This window comes from Genypterus blacodes, unplaced genomic scaffold, assembly GCF_046128005.1.
Source record: "Genypterus blacodes isolate CSIRO-AG114 ecotype Tasmania unplaced genomic scaffold, CSIRO-AGI_Gbla_v1 ptg000392l_1, whole genome shotgun sequence".
Classification (NCBI taxonomy): Eukaryota; Metazoa; Chordata; class Actinopteri; order Ophidiiformes; family Ophidiidae; genus Genypterus; species Genypterus blacodes.
Genome location: NW_027467170.1, coordinates 242,218 through 262,500, shown reverse-complemented (window position 1 = coordinate 262,500; position 20,283 = coordinate 242,218). Strand labels below are relative to the sequence as shown.

The window sequence follows — 20,283 nt, the reverse complement described above, 5'->3', positions numbered from 1 at the left end:
GTTCAGATCCAGGATGTAGCTGTAGGCCTCCTCCTCATCTGAGTCCAGCGCTGGCAGGTTGTAGGTTCCTTCTTCAGAGCTCAAAGAAAAGTGATACTCATCCGCTCCTGGCCTGTTGTTCCCCTGATGGATCCCTGAGGTGGATTTCTCCATCCAGCTCCGGATCTCGCTGCCGGCTCTGCCAATGTCCGACGGACTGCTGGGCTGAAACACGCTCGGAAACCTAAATCTGTTCAACTGCGAGGTGGCCACAGTTTGTTCAGGGGTTCTTCTGGGAGGACGAAGCTCCCCAGAGGATCTCCTGGACCAGCGGTTCCATAGTAGCTGCTCGCTGCTCTTCCCCATGCCTTTGAGCAAAGTTTGGGCATCCTGGTCTTGAGCGAGGGTCTCTCCGGGGCTGATGGACTCATACGATCCAAAAGTTGGGATCTCAGGAAAGTTTAATCTCATTTCAATCTGTGTTTTTGGATCCTGTAATAAAGGGAACGTTAGTATGGAGAACGTGTCAGGTAAGGGTCTCTAGTAAATAATGATTGACAGGTGTTAATAAGCACAGGAGCAAGTGTACCGACCTGATGGAAGTCTGATTGATCCCTCAGGAACATGGACACGTATGTAATGATGGATTGCTCATCCGGTGAGCTGCATATTACATCTGTGGAAAGAAGGATCAGACATTTCACAACTGGCAGAGAGAGGAGAGTGGGCGTCTGCTGGAGCGTTGGCAGTGAGACTGGCACTACACAAGAATGATCTCTGCTCCTCATTTGAGGCGAGATCGGCTCCAAATTGGTCTGCAGAGAGATCCGGTGGCTCGGCTTCCCTCCTGGAGTGGCATTGTTAATACAGAGTGTATTTCTAGTACAGTGCAGTAGTAGCAGCATGTGGCTGAAGGTAATTGATTTCTTTCAGAGAGATGCTCGTTCTTTGTGGTGAAAAAATATATCAATGAGCTTTTTAGTGAACAACCTCCTTACCTTGGGGCTCCAGCAGCGGCGGGATGCCTAAGCTGTGCTGGGCGATCATGAAGGCCTCCTGAACGTTCTCCTTAGGCTCCCTGGACAGACTGTCCCTCAGGTCCACCAGGACAGGGCTGAGGGATTTAATCAAGGCGAGGAAGGCCAGGCCGCTCCTCCAGCTCTTACCAAAGTCATGCACCTCTACTCCAAACCTGGGAATTTGCAAAGTGATAATGATTCAAACAGAACCACTCCAGACTGGAACAGGCAGTAAATGTACTTTGCCCATAATGGAATCTGCTTTGGACTTCTCTCCTCCTTCACACTGACTTTGATGTGCTTCTATGCACCCACTGCAGCAGCGTCTTGATTGCTTTCCCGTGGTACTTTGGCTTCCTGGCAGCCTTTCTGCCTTTGCTGGGCAGAGTGTTGCAGGAATAGCTGTCAACGTCACTCGACAGAGGGGAGATGTCACTGGAGGAGGAGAAGCTGCTCATTGATAAGGAAGAGAGGCTGGAAGATAAATGTCTCTGGAGACCTCCTGACACCTCCTTCACCTGCGCAGGAGAGAAGGTGGGGAATAGGAGGTGACAAAGGAAAAGGTGTTATTAATCTGAAGGGAGGAGAGAGATGCATGAAGAATATGAGCAAGAGGAGAGATGAGTGCACCTGAAAGTACAGGATGATGTTCCAGACCAGGTTGAGAACAACAGACGGGACGCCATCCACAATGGCAGTGGCGTCGATGCCGAGCAGCTTCACCTGAGCGACAGCGGGGAGGAGACGTCGCCTTCAATGACTCGTTTTTCTGGATCTAAACCTCCAATACAAAACAATACATGTCTAAACAGTGTCACCGTGCTTCATGAGCCGCTATACACACTCACATGCCTGTCATCCAGGAAGGAAAGAGCCTTGGCAATGTTGTTCAGTCTGAAAATGCGATGAGAGGACGACCTGAACCTGTAAAGCTAAGAGGGGAAATTATGAGTCAGTGGATCCGTCACTGGATTCATGGTTGTTGGGTCAGAAACACAAAGCTAGTGAACTTCACTGAGCCCTAAGGTCAAAGGATTGTATCAGATTCTGAATTTCTTACGAGTCTGCAGCCAGTCAGCTCTTCCAGCAAGGCCATCAGTAATCTGCCATCCTGGATGTCTGTGAACAGGTCGCACATCTCAACAGGAGGCTCACGCTGCAGATTGAACATAAATGGCACTTGTGATGGCAGTCAAGAGGTCAAGTGTGAACAGAATGAGTTCAGTGTAGCGTGGCGGCAACGTCTGGTTGGACTCTTTGACTCACTCGCTGCAGGAACACGTTCATCCACCTGGTAAAGGTTCTCTTCTGTGCCGCCGTCTGCTCATCTGGAGGAAAGAAAGCAAGGCCTTGGCACCGTTACCTATAGTTACCATGGCGAGAGCGCCGTGTCTGCGATTACACAACGCAGCTTTGGTGAAAATATTTGCCAGAAGGTGGAAGTTTGCCATAACTGAGAGATGCGTAGGTTGGAATACAGGATTTCAATCGGAGAAGACGTTTGAATAAAGTAAATCCTCATAGGTCAACTCTGCTTCAATTATTGGGCAATCGGAATTCCACACAGGCAAAAATACTCGTCTGGACACACGAGTCTAAGAGGGTTAAGAATAGTTTGCTCTCTCTCATACTTTGTTTAAAACATGAGATATAGGAGAGTTCATGATCACGTACCTTGGAAATGCTGTGTATGTTGATCCCTGATCTCTCCCACTGATCTCCCGTCTGCATCCTGGCTGGCTTTGTCCTGCGTTGCCATTTAACCACAGTCACACTGGAGCCATCGGCAGAGCTCAAGAGGCAGAACGACCCAAAGTGAAAGGCTCAGGTAGTAATTTAAACTCTTCTCTGGTGTTTTACAGAGAAAAGGATAAAGACGTGCCGGAGTGAGGCAGTGCTTCTTGCCCCAACACGCTGAAACCTCCCTCCAGCTCCACTCCCCTCAGACACACTCAACCTCAACCCTATTGGTAGATCACAGACTGAAACATTCTGTCTGAGCCGGTCGTGTTACGTTGATTCCAGTCATAATCCTTGACAGATAAAAAGGTATCAAGGAGCCAGAGAGCGTGTGAGGCTGTGATGTTGCCCTGGTGAAGGTGGAGGCCTTTTGGATTTCTTACAGCTGAATGATTTATGGACCTAAACGCCCCTCGGAGCGTGTTCAGCTCACAAACTAAGTGAAATGAATAGTTTGGCTGACGCAAGAAGAACCGTACTGGGATCATCTCAATTGTTTCCTCAAACGCCGTGTTATGTGCAGAAACATCATAAATACGTTTCTCAGTTCTGGTTTGAGCGCAGATTAACGTTTTTTATCACCAACAGCTGATGTCATCGCCTCAAAGTGGGGCCCACGGGTGAAACGGTCTGTGTTGAAGCATTTGACTGATGCCAAACTCTATAAACCTGGTTTACGACGTTCTTCTGTTTAAGTAAACAAGCAGACGGGCTGATATGGGACCATTTGACTGACGCAGCTGGTTCTCAAAACTTTCTCACAGCAGCTCTTTGCTGCTTGTCAGTGCAGGAAAAGCTCGTCTGTAACTCCTGCTGACATGAGGACGGCTTCATTCCTCTTTAACTGCCAGGGAGCGGGGCAAAGTCCCAAGGATTAACAAAATTCACCTGTGGCAGCCGCTGAATGACTTCTTTGTTTTGTCATTCTCACATGGAGTATTAAAACAAAAACCTCTGAGTGAAGATGAGTGAAGTTGTTTTCGTATGATTCTATCAACATAACTTCATGACCTCCCTCTGGTTTGCCTGCTGGGGGCTTCAGTGTGACTCTGCGTTGTTTGGGCCGCAGGGTTTCGTCCCCCAGGGAAAAGTAAACTCACCCCATTATCTCAAACATAAACACGCTGTGAGATGGATGATGAGCTTCTTTATGTGCTGCAGCTCTCTGGTTGCATCATCAGATTTACACCAGGGGACTTAGAACTCATGTGGGACACAATCAATTATGAGAGATTGGATTCATAAAAAGCATAAAATTCAACATAAATCCCTTTTTTATGTTTCTCAAAAGTTCTTCATGGTCCTCAAACTATGATGACCTTCACACACACACACACACTCAGCTGCCCTCCCTGGATGCCACTTATCAGGGGCAGTTTGGCAGTGACGAGGACGAGGACACAGACACACACACACACACACACACACACTGCTCTCTCCCTCTCTGATGCACATTGTTTCCTGTCTCATTCCCGCGGTTGCTTTTACTTAATGAGGTTTCAGTTCCATTTCAATGAGCCCAAATTTTTGCTAAATTGCCTCGATTCACTAAATGATCTAAGATAAGAATAATATGATGCTGCTGGATGGATTTGAATCTAAAAAGCAGCAGTACATTTACCTTATTTCATCTTTTTAATGGAGGTAAACAGAGTTACTTACAAACAACAAAGTAAAGTAAATGGAGATATGAAGAGTATAAATTTGATAAAGTGACCTCATCCTTTTCCTTTTGGATGCAAAAACAAACTGAATTAAAATGTTTTAAACCCCATCATCATAATAACAAGAAAGTTTAAAGATTGCCTTAGTTTAACTGAAAGAGTCGCAGTTTGCAATTCAATATAATCTTTCCTGTTTTGTTGTTTGGCTCTCAGTCACTTCACCTGTCACTCACTTTTATAAGCTGCAGTGTGTGGACAGAGGTCAGAAGGTCAGATGGTGTTTTTGCTCATTAAAAACACAAGAATTAAGACATCAAACACATGAAATGAGCCTAAAGTTCTGTTTAATGTCTAAGGTTAGAATGACATCAACATCAAACTCATTGATGCAGAAGATGAGCTCTTAGATTTTGATTGCTGATTGATCAAGGTGTAGTTTAGCAAAATAGTAAAGCTGCAAATGAGTTCATGACAACATAGTGACAGAGTGTGACAGCCCAAAGGGTCTGACAGGAAGAGCTCCCCTGTTTCAAACAATATCCTACTGCTGTCTATTACTTTGCCTGCCTCAAGAAAGGTGACGGCTACGGGCCGAGGCCGAGGCCGCCACCGCCGTGGGAGGCAGGGCTGTGTCCAAGGAACATCGCACGTCAGACTCCTGAGCCTTCTGGAGAGACGCCTTTTCATTCTTTGTGTTGCTATCTGCAGCCTTGTTGTGCCTCGCCTGCAATCACGTCTGCAAGGGGCAGAATCACAAGGCTGCAACATCGACATGCTGCTGAACTCTGAACTCTATAACAACATGCTGGCTTCTAACCTCAGACGTATTTCTGATGTTTTCTTACCTGCTGCCTCATTTAATCTGTTGCTCGACGATGTAAACAACTTTACACCCCACCTGGAAGTTTGTGTTCTCGTTTTATTTATTGAGACATTTACAATATCAGATCAAACTACAGAATCACAAACTTTTCTCAGACATAGCAACAAACAAACCCTGGAGACGGATTCACTGGGTGTTGATCTATAGGTTATGTATTAAAGTATAAATGAAGAATCTTAAGGTAGAAAAGGCCGACAAGTTTGTTCATGGTTCCTTGTTAAAGCCTTCCTCAGTCTGTTCAGTTAGAAAGCAGATCCAGGACTTGTGGGTCCCCCCAGGAGTCCCTGATCTGGTCCCACATGTCTTGTAGTCCTCAGCAGCTCCCTCAGTCACACAGGAGCTCATTTCTTTCCCATGATGAAGCTGGGAACCTCTGCATCATCGTCAGCTTCTCTCTCCTCTTCTTTCTCCTCCTCCCCTTCCTCGCTGCTGGCTGAGCTCTCGTCCTCTCCCTTCTGCTTGGCGTCTTGTTTGGCTTTTTTCGCCATCAGCTTCTTCTGCTTCTGCTTCTCCCGCTTCTTCCTCTTCTTGGCCGTCCGCTCGTCCGACTCCAGTTTGTTCTGCTCCACCTTGTCCAGGTAGTCCACGTCCTTGTTGCATTTGGCGGACATGGTGTCTAGGAAGTCTTGTCTCTGGTACTCTCTCCGGCGGAGGTGGCGGTACACGTGAAACTCCCCGCTGCCCGCCCCGGCGCTGGAGCCCATCACGTCGCGTACGAACTCCGGCGGAGCCCGCGGGTTCCACTCCTTCGGCCGGTCCGGGATGGGAGCGAGTTTGTCCGGGTTACGCATCAGCCTCTCCAACTTCAGACGCTGCTCCTCCGCTGGAGTTTTCGCGATTATCAGCGGCTGAGACTCTTTTCCTCCGGGTTTCGTTGGTTTCCCATTCTTCTGTGTGTGCGCCGCCATGTTTCAAAACACTGTCCTCTCCTTCCTTCTTGCTCAGTTCACACCGGAAGTTATTGTCTATTTCCGTAACCTGGGAAAATACGTTACACAAAATACTACACTTTTTATTTGTCACCTCAACAGAAATTAATGATGATTAGCTGCAATTGTAAGGTAGCACCTGAAGTGATATTTTAATTTCAAAATGTTTTGCCATTTAAACGTAATTCTTGCGTAACCCCTTGTGATTGATGTGTCGCCTGGCCAATAGCAAATGAGAGTAGGACACGTCAGGCGTAGACATCCAATCAGGGTCCAGGTCCCGCCCCTCCGGCTGGTTTAACCAAGTTGTCGGCGTATATGCTTACATATCCTCCGTGTTTGAGCCGTTCAGGGGCAAACTCGTGTTTTCTTCCGTCTGTCTCGTTTAAAACACACAAAAGAGGATGAACAGTTTAATCAGATCCACTGCGCGGTGTCTGCGGGCGGGCATGGCGGTCTACCTGCCCGGGCAGCCGGGCGGCTTGTGGGCCTCCGCCCGGCGACTCTGTGCGGCGGCGGACTCGCAGAAAGACCTCGGTGAGATCGTGAAGAAGGACAAAGTGGTGGTGTTCATGAAGGGGACACCGGCTCAGCCCATGTGCGGCTTCAGCAACGCCGTGGTCCAGATCCTCCGGATGCACGGAGTGGATGAGTACGCGGCGTACAACGTGCTGGAGGACCAGGAGCTCAGACAAGGTCAGGGTCGGGCCGGGGTCACGATAACATCACCTGTCAACCTAGCCGTCTGTATCTCAATCTATAATCGATGAGCAGACGATGATATTATGCAATAACTTTCATGTCACTCTTTGGTAACACTGTGGTGCGTTCAGGGACAGTATCATCAGCAGTCCCTTACTGAGCATTAGTGAATCTATCAGTTTATCAGTGTTAAGCAGCACCAAAGGGTGGGGCCCTCCGCTCCAAACTGGTTAGGCTGTAACTTCAATTTGCGCGGGGGATGACAGTAAAAAAACACAATGACACGACAGTCGCCTGGTAAAAATAGCACTTCAGTAGAGAAACGAGGTTAGAGTTTAAAACATTTAGACAAACCGTCAAACCTACGTGTTAAACTAACACATTTCCTCTTTAAATTAAATGTTATGTTACATATTTAAAAAAATTTAACCTCTTCCTGCTACAAATTTCAAACATATTCAAACATATAAACACTGCGGGCCAACAAAGCCAACACCCTACATACAGCCATGGTAAATGTTATTGGTAATATTAGCCTGGGCCCGTCTCTTACCGTGACATCATCTGTCCTCCCACAGGAGTCAAAGTCTTCTCCAACTGGCCCACGATCCCTCAGGTGTACTTCAACGGTGAGTTTGTGGGAGGCTGCGACATCCTGCTCCAGATGCACCAGAATGGAGACCTGGTGGAGGAGTTGAAGAAGCTGGGCATCGACTCTGCACTCCTGGAAGAGGCGAAGTAAGAGGGTCCAACTTCCCACAGCTGGCAAAGACAAAGGGACTCATGTAAAGAAAATAATGTCCAATCCTCTTCAGCTGAACACAAATGAATCAAACTCTGAAGGCAGCGACACAGTGAGGGTGCAGGTGACGGTGAAGGCCCTATTTACTGAATGTAGGCGTTTAGGTTGGAGCTCTGCATCTCCAGGTCGTGTGTGTGTGTTTAGGTGCTACAGTGATTCAGAGCTCCTGCTGCACCGTTTACATTCAAGTCCAAAGCCACCATATGTACAGACAGAGGTCCTGGTGGGTGAAGGTTACTGAGGCAGAATACAGAAACGGAAGACGAATGGAATGGAAGTGTCAACAAAAACTTTCCCACTACTGTTATAATCAAGTTAAGAATTCCTATCAGCTAAATAATTGGAGTCTCAGGCTCTTCTTGAGCGTGAACACACCAGTATGATGGAGGAATCAAACCATTATACGTTGCCTTTAACTACACAGAAATACAAAGTAGCATTGTTGCTGCTTTGGTGTTGCAGTGTAGCCTTAAGTATAATTTAATAAACCTTCCATATGGAGACTTTGTAACAGGCGACTCCCCGTGTTTTAAGTTTACACAAGGACTCTGGTTTCCTCACTTGTCCTGCCCTCCGACGTCCACCTCTGTCTTCCTTAGCCGAGACCTGTTCCTGAGACCCAAGTCACGCCCTCGGGTGGCACCGGGGGTTTTCACAAAATGTCACTGACGCACCAGACTCTTTGCCGAGCACACTGCCTGTAACACACACACTGGGAGGAAGAACAAATTCATACATAAGGAATTAAACACACACACACACACACAAACTAATGCCTCCTATTTGTTCTTCCTGCTGGGAATCATGCTCTGAACTCACAACCTGTTTTTAAACACATCTCCCGCTGAAACGCAACAAAACACTTTTCTCCATGACGACTCATTTGGACAGATGCTTCTATTTAATGTTTGACAAGATCCAGCCCAGTGTTTGTAAGTTTGTCTGAAGTGGAGTTAAAAGTTCTTCTGTCTGAGCCTGAGAACTTTGATCAGTTCTTCCTCCTGCTGCATACAGATGTATCATCAGTGCTTCATGTAGTTCACTGTATCATATTGTACATTGACAGCAGAATAAAAGTATTTTCGATGCACGCAAACCCTGAACTGATAAAATATTTTGTGACACAAATAATCATTTTGTTGTGTGTGTGTGTGTGTGTGTGTGTGTGTGTGTGTGTGTGTGTGTGTGTGTGTGTGTGTGTGTGTGTGTGTGTGTGTGTGTGTGTGTGTGTGTGTGTGTGTGTGTGTGTGTGTGTGTGTGTGTGTGTGTGTGTGTGTGTGTGTGTGTGTGTGTGTGTGTGTGTGTGTGTGTGTGTGTGTGTGTGTGTGTGTGTAGCTTGAAAGATAAAGCAGAGCACCACCAGATCATTTAGAACATTTTTCAGATTGTTTTAATACAAAATACTATTTTACAAAATAGAGAAGTATTTCACAGTTATCGTACTTAAAATGTGACAGCGGTGAAAGAGTTAAACGTTGACGTGGCTTTTGTCCAGTTGCACTTCCCCTCTCAGGTCACAGTCTATAAGTAACGTGATCAAAGCCACTGAATGATCAGAGAGGAGCAGCAGAGAGGATGCAGGTCAGAGTTTCTGCAGGAAGCGGAGCACCAGGTCCCTCAGCGTCGTGCGCAGAGGCTCGTTGTTGTCGCAGACGATGTGCGTCCCGTCCTCCTCCAGCTGGATCAGCGTGTCCTCCGCCTGCAGGTGAAGGATGTGTCCGTCCGCCGTCTCCTCCACTTTCACCTCAGAGATGCCGTGCTGTAGAGGGAGCGAGGAACACACACACACACCCCCCATCACTTCACTGTAGTGTTCTGTCCATTCCCTTGGCCATCATGCGGCCTTCCCACATTACAGATTTATATAAACAACAACATCCTGCCGACCTTTTGTAACGTGACCAGAAAAGCTTCCAGGGGCACGGCTCCGCTCAGCAGGGGCTTAGGGGCGAGCGCCACCGGGGGGTCCTCCATCACCCTCTTCCTCTTCTTAGTTGGGGGCACTGGAGGAGGCTTAGGCACCGACTGGCATCACAGGAGGACAAAGTCAGTCAGCTTCACACTCCCCACTCTGCGGTGCACATTCATCATTAAAATCAAACCGTGCACAGACCTGCAGTGTGTGCTTGTTGTCCTTGGAGTGCAGCACAGCGGACACGGTTGCCACGGAGACGCCAGGTTTGACCTCAGAAGGCACCAAGGAGTTTGCCAGCTGTGGACGGGGGCATCAAACATTGTCAGAAGGATTTTACAGCGTTTATTAACCAGAAAGGCAGACGATCGTCCTTGTCGCCGCGGTGACCTCACCTCTGGCAGCACGTAGCCACGCTCGTATCGGCGCCTTAAGGGCAGGCTGAGGACGGAGCAGCGTCTGTAGGGCATCGGTGGAGGCTGCAGCTCCAGCATCAGGTCGGAGCGGTGCGACTGGGTGGCCGGCGGCTGAGTGTACTGCTCCGGACAAACCACATGGAGGGGCTGCAGGGGGGCGAGACGAAGGAGGGGGAAGAAACACAAGCCTGTCTGTGAGCATGTCAGGGATCTGGGGGACAAGCTGTGTGCTGGAAAACAAATCTGAACGCATCTGTGTGTGGCAGCAGATGGATCTCTCCATTACTTGTTGTCATAGTGATTCTAAACGCTGATTTGACACAGCAGCATTGTTTTGTTTGCTTCTTGCCTCTTAGTGTTTCAATATTGCTTCCACTTTGCTGCTTCACCTGTGGGACCGACACCGACGGCCCGGCTTGTTATGATTGGTTTGTTTCACGCCTCTGTGCTCTGCCGGTGTTTTGTTTACCTGCACTTCCTTCAGCAGCTTGGACACTTGGTGGAAGTTGAGCCTTGTGTCTATGGGGCAGTACACACACTTCATGGCCAGCGGCTGGTAGGGAGCCAGAGCATCCAAGTAGGAGAAGTCAGGCTCTGGGTGGGAGGAAGAGGAAGTCAGAGGCATCACATTACGTTCTGTTCTATCCTCGTACTGCTGCAGTGTTCCTCAGACTCCTGACCTGTGAAGATGATGGTGTTGAGGCCAGATTTGCCCCACAGCTCCATGAAGTGAACCACGTCCCCGAAGCGCAGAGAGGGGTGGCCGGTGAAGACGACGCACGGCTGCCGGAACTCGCTGCTGAAGTCTCCGTGGATGCTGGGGTAGTGCTTCAGCTTGTTGGTCTGGATCAGCTGCAGCACGGGGAGAAAGACGAGGAAAATCAACTACAGGTGGGACGGAAGTGTTTGTGGACAAAACAGATCTTAATCCAACAACAGCTGCTCCCTTGCACACCTACTGTACACAGAGCCATTGTTCATGTTATCAGTCACAGCTCTGATTTCCCACTGTCAAAACTTTGGGTTGGGTTGAGAAATCATGACCAAGCTTGTGCTCGTTCCACATTCTAACTCTTTCAAACATTTCTGGATCTCTGCAACATTTCCAGAGGACTTCCTGTACCTCAGCGTGTGGGAATGGTGGCTCTGGCAGGTAAACCTTGTTCTGCTTGTTGTGACAAAGCCTGGTGAAATGAGAAAACACAACACAACTCTGATGAGCACGATACACAACCAATAAGAGATCATTTCAAAACTTCTATCTCTAAAACATTCATCCCAGGCCAGCAGGATTGAAGTCCTCACCACTCGGCAAAGATCTGAGAGAACTCCAGGGAGCTGTTGGCGACAGGTGAGATGAAGTAGAAGGGCGTGGTCCCCAGGCTGGCGTTATCGATGAACTGGTAGAGGCACTCCAACAGGTCGTATATCACGCCTGAAGAGTAGCACGGCACAAGAACGTTCCCTCCAGCACGTATCGTCATGGCTGCAGGTAAAGACGATGTCACTTTATCGGTCAGTAAAAGATTCAAACTCATTTTAATGCTTCAGTCAGAGTTTAGATGAGCCTACCGAGGTTGCTGCAGAATTCTCCCAGCATGCCGTCCGGGTTGGCAGTAGGCATCTGGGTGAGGCCCGTCAGGATCAGGACATCGCTGTTCTTCAGGGAGCTTTGGTCCATCGGCTGGGAGACGAGGAAGAAAGAGCGACGTAACTCACCGGGCCAGAGGATCTGAGCGGCTCCCCTGAGCTCAGTTTGCTACACAGACGCCTACCTGTGGGTGTGTAGTGAGGAGAGAGGAACCCGACACGTAGGCCACCTTCTCATGATGGGACGAGATGATCCAGTTGGAGCTTCCTAAAGAGTATCCAGAGCTCAGAGGGGAGACTTGCACGGCTCCAAACAACTCCTAGGGAGGAGGAAGAAGCTTTTAGAACAGAAAGACTCAATGGTTTATATCAAATAATAATAATAATCTCCTGTGTTCTTACCACTTTCTGTGAATATCCCACAAGCTGCACCTTGCTGAGGGCCGAGTTGACCTCCTGCATGCTGTAGCTCCGCTTCCATGTCCACACATCCACCGCGTCCTTTAGTGAGCTAGGCAGCATCCTGACACCATGCAACAACATTTAGTTATGTAAACATTCATATGCAACTGTTGGAAGCTTTTCAAAGTGAAATGAATCCTCCAGCATTAGCAGGAAGACGTGCAAGGTCGTCTCATCATAAGGATTCTTAGGAGTTGGTGTCCATGGCAACACCTACCTTTGTATTTCCTTGTTCTTCCAGCAGGTGGCAGACTGGGCTTTGGGAACTCGCTCCATGAAATTCACCAGCTCCTCCATCAGCAGCCTGAGGCAAGGAAAGGAACACAACAACACAACTCAACGCACTGTAGCTTTGAAGCCCCAATCCACATCTCCTGGTTCCTTTCACAGTCACACACTTCAGCCCCACCTGCCTATCTGCAGCGTGGGCTCCGTGGCGTACACGGTCCCAGTGAAGCCTGTGTGCTCGGTGATGTACGGCAGAGCCATCATGCAGTGGTAGTTGGAGATCAGGATGACGTCGACGGTGGACAGATCCAGCAGCTCCTTCTGCAGGAGACATGAATCAAAGAGGGGAGACAAGTGAATAACCCGATATGGATACATTTTCAAATGAGAATCCCTGGTTGATGTAGAGTTGTATACTATGGAGCTTAATTGTGTGTTTATGGGGTTTATCACCTCAGGCAGGCAGAATTCAGGCTGCGAGTCAACAAACACTCTTCCTGCACACTCCTTCAGCTCCTTGAGAGAGAGAGAGAGAGAGAGGGGAAAGGTTTAGTGTTTATCCTCAGTGTGTTAAGGGTTAAGAGATGAAATGATACAGGAACTTCATCGTGCTTCTTTACCTTCTCTAAGTTTAAAGCTCCGTCCTTAGAGACCCAGCCAGGTAACTTGGAGAGTCTTGGACTGAGAACGGACAGAAACAACAACAACTCAAAAGTCTCAAATGAATGAATCGGTGGTTGGTGACGTTACCATGGTGATGACTGACACACTCACCTGTGCACGAGGGGCAGGGGGAGGAAGTTGAGGACGGACGTGGTGTCCAGTCCACAGTCCAGCATGATGGTGGTGGACTTGAATTTGAGGACATTGCAGGGGAGCGTAGGGTGACCGGACAGACAATACTGAAAGACAATAACGTAATGTTATGAGAGACAAACCTGCAGAGGACAAAAGATACGGCTGAGCTGCCAAAATAGACTTTAGGGTGGGACAAAGACACATACATACACATTCGGAATTTAAAGTAGCTAATACGACCTTTATGAGGTTATTCAACATCATTTTGGTTGTGTTTTTGGTTCGAAATATTGCTTTGCTCCTAGCTCCAAAGCTAACAAGCTAGGCAAACGTAGGCTTGGTTCCGTCCGTACAGGCTAGCAAATAATTTGGTACGTTAAGTTAATCAAACACGACGTCTCCGAACTACATATTCACTCACCAGCTTCATTTTACAAAATGCAAATATTGGTAAATATTGGGTTGTGTGTTGTTTTGGCTAACGCTGCATCCTTCCAGCGCTCCTCTGGTGTCTTTATTCCTGTTATTTATCTTGACTTTCGCCATTCACTGCCCCCTACGGGGCCGGAGTAGTATTACTCATATTAAATGTAAACTCAAATATCGCATGGAAAACTGCAAAAACATAAAATGTCGCAACTACATACCAGTTCACGAAAACCTCAAAATGCAAATCAAAGCGATACTGATTAAAGAATAACAAGTTCAACAAGTTTAACAAGATCAATATTTAACCCAGGCTGAACTCCGCACGTGAATGACTCTAGTTCTACTGCGTTAGTTTAGTCCCCACCCGAGAGCCGACAACAAGGACCTGTCAACCACTAGCATGTGACATAAAAAGGTCAACTTTATTCCACGCTTTATTACGAATAAGTGAAAGGTTCGTGTCCCATAATCCTACCCCTAACCACAAACATGTATATTTATATACTTTGATAACATAGTGTATTATATATTAATATTATAACATGTCTTCTGTATTAGCTACACACGTATTGAAGGCTAGCCTTGTTGTCGGAACTCGGGTGGGAATGAAATGACGCGGTTCACCTCTATGAGCATGTTGACAAGTTATCAAGCTGTCAAAACCACTCCCTGGTGACGCAAGGCGGCTCATTTATCACTAGATAGTAGCGAATTGCGCGGAGATGTTGTGAAACAGATGTATTTACGTTGACACCGTACCCATTTCCTCTCTGGTTCGCCTTTGTACTGTGACAGTTTAAAGCTAACTGGACGATGCCGGAGTTAGCTTGCTGGTCAAGCTGAGGAGGTCGATGTTCAGTAATGGAGGACTCGCACAACTGTTATTGAAGAGGATTCACGACTGGGCAAGGACAGGTACGAGCTGGAAACGGCACTAACTCGTTCCCCCGGTTGATATTGAGTAACGACAGCGTGGGACAAATCTGATCTTTCCCAATAGTTAGCGACGTGTCGTAAAACGCGAAGGAGTTATGTTGCGACATTGAACAGGTGAAACGTCACATTGTAGCGTTTTTACTACAAGAAGAACGGAAAATACGCGAGGATAAGCGGATTTGTGGCGTTCACGTCTTCAGATCTGTTAGTTCATATGTGATTGTGTTTGTTATTTCATCTTGTCTCACCTGGATGGCCGCAAACCTAATTTTTACTTTCATTCATGACATAATTACCTCGCTTGACCTCATTGCTAAGCGACTCTGTGTCATTGCCAGGTCTTATCTTGTTTCAGAGTACAACAGGTACCAGTGTGTTGCCATGGGGAACACCTGCAGTAATAACTTGGGGATCCCTCCAGCCAAAGGCCCCAACGCTGTGGGGTGCACTGACTTCATGATGGACCACAGAATACAGGTAAGCCAGGGTCCAGGTCACTGAAGGAGGTAGATGAAGGAGGATGGAATCAAGAATATGCTGTTTATGTGTTATATAAATAAATAAATATTCAAAGCCCCAGAATGTCAGCCTGGATTGAAGCTGCTGGGGTTTTAAATAGAGGAAGCAAGTCTGGGTGTGTGTGTGTGTCATTGATAATGGACCAAATAGATCAAGTGGTCGATACTAACAAGGCCAAGATTCCACTACTCTGTAAGTGTTGGGGCAGAAGAACTTTTACATAAACAAAATTCCTACATTCTTGGCACCTACACACTACACACTCTTAACTCTAAACTAAAGTGTGATGGTTGGCTTCTTTGTGTCGACCTCCTGTCAACAGGGCTGCTTCTTCCGGCTCTACTACCCTTGTCAAGAAACGGACGGAGCTGAGAAACCCGACTGGATCCCGTGCAGGGAGTACTTCAACGGTCTGGCAGACTTCATGAAGATGAACAGGACGCTCAGCGAAAGAATCTTCAACTACCTCTTTGGTGAGTAACGCCAGATGATGTGTAGAAACTGGAAACTGACGCAGAGTGAAAACCTCATCTGCTTTAATTGTCAGTCATAAAAAGAATCGCAAACTATTTGGAAGTAACGACTAAACGCAAAGCAGAAGTGAAAAGCAGATATCAGCTTCACTTTGGTCATAATCGCCTGAGCTAAGCAGGTTTCAAGTCTAAAGAATGGTTTTGTCATTAATTGAAGTGAAACTGACTGAACTAATTCTGATTTGAAGGGAATTAGGGATCAAACACACACAATTTTCAACAACTTTGTGTTTCTCCTGTGTTTTTTTTCCAGGATCCTTTAAGATCCCTGCCTACATGGACGCTCCATTTAAATCAAACGTCAAATGCCCGGTCATCATCTTCTCCCACGGCCTGGGAGCATTCAGGTAACTGCAGCACTTCATTATTCTGCTCCAGTACTGATGTGTTGTGTATTAAAAGCTCACTGACTCGGCCTCCGCTGTCTCACAGGACTTTGTACTCGGCCATCTGTGCGGAGCTGGCGTCTCACGGCTTCATCGTGGCCTCGGTGGAACACAGGTTAGATCATCTCACATCCTTCATTATAAACATACACACAAGAGAAAGCTGCACAATAAAACTGCCCCCAAAAAAATGCAGGTTGGACGCAGGGGCGCACAAACATGCATTGATCCTTTTTAACCCTCAGATGTCTAAACGAACACTCCATGTCTGTCGGGAGGAAATTCTAGTGAAATGTTGCCAAAGCAAACAATAACAGAGCCGCACAGTCTCCATAGTGGGAGTGGAAAAGGGGCGGAGCAGACAATGGTACGGACCAGGTCATCACATTTTCCTTTCAGCGTGGAGACCAGGTGACCACATTCAGAGCCACAGAAAGCCTCACACACAGTTAGCCTGCCGCGGTGACTGACGGGCCGTTTGATCAGCCGTTGAAGATGTCGTGACTCATTAAAAACATGCCAGCGGTTCAGTTTCCTCTTTCGTCTTCAGGGCGTCAGGAAACTTCTGGCTGAAAGTCTGAAGGAGGACAAAGTTCAGCTGTAGATAAAATATTAAATGAAAATGTGTCTCTTTAAGTCCAAAGGTCATTCTAAAATGAGACAAAGATCTAACATCTGCCTCTCTTGTTTCACGACGTGTCTTCTGTATTTGACGCAGAGATCAGTCGGCCTCAGCTACATATTACTTTTGGGAGAAGACCGAGTCGGAGGTGGGAAATGAGAATTTCCCCCAGCCGACCGCTTTGGCCCCAGACAACCTGGTGAAGAAGTGGATGTACTACCGGCCTCTGCTGCACGGGGAGAGCGAATTCCCCCTCCGAAACGAACAAGTAGGGAGGAACTACTGGAGGAATCTGAATCGTTAAACAAGGGATTATCCTGAGAATGTCTTTAACTCTTCTTTGTGGTGTTCAGGTCAAAGTGAGAGCAGACGAATGCATCCGAGCTCTGGATAAACTCATTGAGATCAACTCGGGGGTGGAGGTGCAAAACGTGTTGCAAACGCAGTTCGACTGGACGACATTGGAGGTAAGGAAAGGAAAGGGGAGTTTAGTTACACGCAAGACAATGAACGCTCAGCCAGGAAAGATGTGAGCCACAGAAAGAGGAGATAAAGCGGGCAGAAGCATATGGGAGCATATCAGCAGGCTGCAGGAGACCAGCAGCTGAAGGACGAACACAAAGGAAGAGGGACAGTTTGCGTTAGTTGGAGTAGACAGATGCTTTACTTGTTTGTTGCTGATGGCAGAACTTCTCTCTCCTCAACAGAACTCCATGGATCTGTGCAGGATCGCTGCAGTGGGACATTCCTTCGGTGGAGCGACGGTCATAGAAGCTCTGTGCAAAGAGGTCAAGTTTAAGTACGTGTGAAGCAGCTGAGGAACCTTTCAGTCCTTTCTTCTCGTCGTGGGCGTAAGAAAATGTCAAAGAACCTCAGGAATCCCAAATATCTGAAGACGGGTAAAATGTAAATCCTTGTCTTTCAGGTGCGGCGTCGCTCTGGATTCCTGGATGTTCCCTCTGGATGACGAGATCTTCCCTCGAGTGAAGCAGCCCATCTTCTTCATCAACTCGGAGAAGTTCCAGTGGGCAGGGAACATCAGCCGCATGAGGAAGCTGGACTCGGCCCTCATACCGCGGAAGATGATCACCATCAAGTACGTTTGGTCACACTCACCTGATCAGGACCTTCCAAGTACCAGTGTGGGTGGGAGGCGTGGCCTAATTGTCTTCTAACATGTTGTCCTCTCGTGTTCCTTCAGAGGCACGGTTCACCAGAGTTTCCCAGACTTCACCTTCCTCACGGGCAACTGGATCGGCAAGCTGATGAAGCTGAAGGGGGAGATCGACCCCGAGCTCGCCATCGACCTCTGCAACAAAGCCACGCTGGCCTTCCTGCAACGCCACCTCGGTAAGAAATACGAAACGGAAGCTCAAGAGCTCCACATCGTGTTCAGCTCTGCATCAGACAGGGCTCATTCATTTATTTTTGCAGGTCTGGAGAAAAACTTCAATCAGTGGGATCCTCTGATTGATGGGAAGGATGAGAACCTGATACCGGGAACCAACATCATGATCCCTCACTCTGCCATCTGACCTGCCAGCTGCCTCATTGTACAACCCCGCTGCCCGCAGGCCCAAGGTTGAACCACCTCTGGAGGACGCCCGGACCTACATGGCGTCTCAAAGCACAGACGGGGATCAGGGATATTTTCTGGGAACGTGGCGGTTTGTCTTCCTGCAGGTCTTCCACCCTAACAGGCAGGAGAGCCGATCACGACCTCGCCGGCAGCAGAGAGCCAGCGTCCTGCGGGAGTTCCTCTTCTTGGGAGAATGTTAACGACTACAAACAGGAAACACCACCTCCATCTGCGTACAGCGTTTGTTTAACGGGGCCTGAATGTATGAAAGCCTAAGACGCAAGGAAACGCACCTGGACTGAGATCTTCATCAGGACATCCTCACATCTAGAGCGTCTATAAGAAGTTACTTATTTTTTTTGGGTCTATTAGAAAGACCCAAGTTATGAAGTTATCAATCATTTTTAATTGATCTTGTATTTATCCATCCTGATTGCACAGAAATCCACATGAAATGAAGAATTAAAAAGAATAGAACACTAACACACACACACTGAGGTGCATGAATGTACCATGTGCCTTCCTCACAACACTCTTCATCACGTGTAACAGCCTCTAGTTTTATACCGTCTCATATCGACATTTATACACAACAAATGCAATAAATATGGTTTCTATACGAATGAAGTGTGAATGTTGTGACGTTCACTCGTGATGCAGAGCGGCAACGACTCCAATCAAGCAGAGGCGACGATGTAAACAGAAAGTTTATTGTGCCAAAGGTAACTTTCCCTTTAACCCTTTAAAGCCAACAAAGGTTCAAATATTCAAATTTGGTTTCTCATTATGTGACAACAAAAAGATGCAGCAGCTTGAGCACAGAGGCGAGAGAGAGAGAGGTTACCGTGACGACTTACTGTCCCAACCTGGCCTCTCCTCTTCCATAAACAAACCAACTCAATTTAATGTTTCTACTTCCATTATTCTCTGCACAGGTTTATCACTGTAGCATTTCAACACAAACACTTAAAGTAAACAGGATTCCTAACTGGACTCAGGCAAACAGGTAAACACTGGGAGAAAACAAAGTAAACTGAACTTCAACCCATCTGAAGTATTAACTTGAAAGCAAACTTCTAAACGTCTCGTTTTCAGCGTCCTGTCCTGTCGACACGTGAAGGCCTCACTCCACTGACTCTCTGTCTCTGAGCTGCTGCAGAGGAGCGACATCATCCAGACCGTCCACCACCGTCAGACTGAGGTGGCTGACCATCGCCAACAGCGCCTCTGGGGAAACAGACACTTTACATCACCGCCTGCTGCATCTCATCCAGTACCTGAGGTTAGATCTTCATCATCATCATCACTTACCCAGATCGTCATCGACAGGCACACGCTGTTCTTCTTCTGCAGACTCACAATCTGCTGCATCCTGGGAAACCATCAGAGAATTCAGCCTCTTTAGACTTCCAGACAGTAACAGGACTACACACACACACACACACACACTTACTATTTACTTAGTAAGACCTGTAAGTGTTCAGTATAATCAGTGTTCAGCTATTGTAATATGTTCGTACAAGAGGCAGTTTAACAAGATTGAATCAAAGCCTAAAAAGCCTCAGATTGTTTCTTTGCTTCACCTTCTCCTGTGTGGAGGCTGCCTGCTCCAGCTCCAGCTCCAGCTCCAGCTGCAGCTCCAGCTCAAGCTCCTGCTCCAGCTCCTGCTCCTCACCGCCTGATGACTCAGCTACTTTACACTTATCTGGAAGTAGAGTTCTAACTGTTGATACAAACTACTGTTTATCTCTGCAATGACATCAGATACTGAGATGAAACGTACCGTCATCCTGCGGGTACCATGGAAACAAACATTCACCCGCACCGTCACCAGCAGACGAGGACAACTCTTCAACACACACACCAACGTCTGCATGCTGGAGAATCAGAGGACATATTGAGTAACTTCTGACACAAATACATTCTGGTTAATTGTTCTTCTCCTTTACCTGATCAGGTGTGGAGGCTGTAAGCTCCGGCTGCTCACCTTCTGATGTGTCAGCATCTTCTAGCTGCCCTGGGAGCAAAGATGAAAGAGCATTTCTCTTATACTTTCTGTTTTAGCTGCTCATTGATTTGCACTACAGACTACACTTTCTATTTTAGACAATCTTCTAAACTGCTCAACGTTTATCTAAGGTGCAGTGACTGTGTA

General features: G+C 47.4%; 5 protein-coding genes and 1 non-coding gene across 10 annotated transcripts in view; 2 read left to right on the top strand and 4 right to left on the bottom strand.

Moving 5' to 3' along the window:
* The window catches only part of clmnb (calmin b), a 6,232-nt gene extending 2,838 nt beyond the window's left edge, over nucleotides 1–3,394 (bottom strand). Inside the window, exons 1-9 of the mRNA XM_076138667.1 lie at nucleotides 2,673–3,394; nucleotides 2,265–2,326; nucleotides 2,059–2,154; nucleotides 1,847–1,930; nucleotides 1,629–1,721; nucleotides 1,290–1,516; nucleotides 978–1,171; nucleotides 573–655; nucleotides 1–471 (exon numbers count right to left, since the gene is read on the bottom strand). The exon at nucleotides 1–471 is cut by the window's left edge and continues 653 nt beyond it. Coding sequence (XP_075994782.1) covers nucleotides 1–471; nucleotides 573–655; nucleotides 978–1,171; nucleotides 1,290–1,516; nucleotides 1,629–1,721; nucleotides 1,847–1,930; nucleotides 2,059–2,154; nucleotides 2,265–2,326; nucleotides 2,673–2,757 — 1,395 coding nt within the window. The 5' untranslated portion in view covers nucleotides 2,758–3,394. The remainder of the gene's footprint in view (nucleotides 472–572; nucleotides 656–977; nucleotides 1,172–1,289; nucleotides 1,517–1,628; nucleotides 1,722–1,846; nucleotides 1,931–2,058; nucleotides 2,155–2,264; nucleotides 2,327–2,672) is intronic.
* Nucleotides 3,395–4,735: 1,341 nt separating this feature from the next.
* prkrip1 (PRKR interacting protein 1) lies at nucleotides 4,736–6,252 on the bottom strand. The gene has a single exon (XM_076138653.1). It carries the CDS (start codon nucleotides 6,191–6,193, stop codon nucleotides 5,627–5,629), a length of 567 nt encoding a protein of 188 aa, XP_075994768.1. The 5' UTR covers nucleotides 6,194–6,252; the 3' UTR covers nucleotides 4,736–5,626.
* Nucleotides 4,888–5,168, bottom strand: LOC142989223 (small Cajal body-specific RNA 13). The gene has a single exon (XR_012960669.1).
* Nucleotides 6,253–6,493: 241 nt separating the features above from the next.
* Nucleotides 6,494–8,808, top strand: glrx5 (glutaredoxin 5 homolog (S. cerevisiae)). The gene is made up of 2 exons (XM_076138654.1): nucleotides 6,494–6,910; nucleotides 7,495–8,808. Exons 1-2 carry the CDS (start codon nucleotides 6,619–6,621, stop codon nucleotides 7,656–7,658), a joined length of 456 nt encoding a protein of 151 aa, XP_075994769.1. The 5' UTR covers nucleotides 6,494–6,618; the 3' UTR covers nucleotides 7,659–8,808.
* A 274-nt stretch (nucleotides 8,809–9,082) lies between these two features.
* On the bottom strand, nucleotides 9,083–14,116 carry ints9 (integrator complex subunit 9). Of its 3 annotated transcripts, XM_076138646.1 has the most exons (18): nucleotides 13,772–14,116; nucleotides 13,546–13,680; nucleotides 13,101–13,228; nucleotides 12,947–13,007; nucleotides 12,780–12,842; nucleotides 12,508–12,647; nucleotides 12,316–12,402; nucleotides 12,039–12,159; nucleotides 11,822–11,956; nucleotides 11,619–11,730; nucleotides 11,352–11,532; nucleotides 11,170–11,230; nucleotides 10,727–10,898; nucleotides 10,516–10,640; nucleotides 10,026–10,193; nucleotides 9,832–9,930; nucleotides 9,606–9,743; nucleotides 9,083–9,477 (listed from the first exon to the last, which is right to left on the bottom strand). In XM_076138646.1, exons 2-18 carry the CDS (start codon nucleotides 13,552–13,554, stop codon nucleotides 9,301–9,303), a joined length of 1,977 nt encoding a protein of 658 aa, XP_075994761.1. In that variant the 5' UTR covers nucleotides 13,555–13,680; nucleotides 13,772–14,116; the 3' UTR covers nucleotides 9,083–9,300. The 3 variants fall into 3 exon arrangements, with proteins under 3 accessions (XP_075994761.1, XP_075994763.1, XP_075994762.1); XM_076138648.1 differs by lacking the exon at nucleotides 13,546–13,680; XM_076138647.1 differs by lacking the exon at nucleotides 13,772–14,116 and having other exon boundaries at nucleotides 13,546–13,709.
* Nucleotides 14,117–14,218: 102 nt separating this feature from the next.
* On the top strand, nucleotides 14,219–18,745 carry pla2g7 (phospholipase A2, group VII (platelet-activating factor acetylhydrolase, plasma)). Of its 3 annotated transcripts, none has more exons than XM_076138650.1 (11): nucleotides 14,219–14,468; nucleotides 14,845–14,966; nucleotides 15,331–15,481; nucleotides 15,795–15,888; nucleotides 15,974–16,042; nucleotides 16,646–16,817; nucleotides 16,903–17,016; nucleotides 17,257–17,348; nucleotides 17,475–17,645; nucleotides 17,751–17,899; nucleotides 17,984–18,745. In XM_076138650.1, the coding sequence occupies exons 1-11, from the start codon at nucleotides 14,405–14,407 to the stop codon at nucleotides 18,082–18,084; spliced, it is 1,299 nt and encodes a 432-aa protein (XP_075994765.1). In that variant the 5' UTR covers nucleotides 14,219–14,404; the 3' UTR covers nucleotides 18,085–18,745. The 3 variants fall into 3 exon arrangements, with proteins under 3 accessions (XP_075994765.1, XP_075994767.1, XP_075994766.1); XM_076138652.1 differs by lacking the exon at nucleotides 14,219–14,468 and adding an exon at nucleotides 14,507–14,603; XM_076138651.1 differs by lacking the exon at nucleotides 14,219–14,468 and adding an exon at nucleotides 14,548–14,693.
* Nucleotides 18,746–20,283: the final 1,538 nt, after the last annotated feature.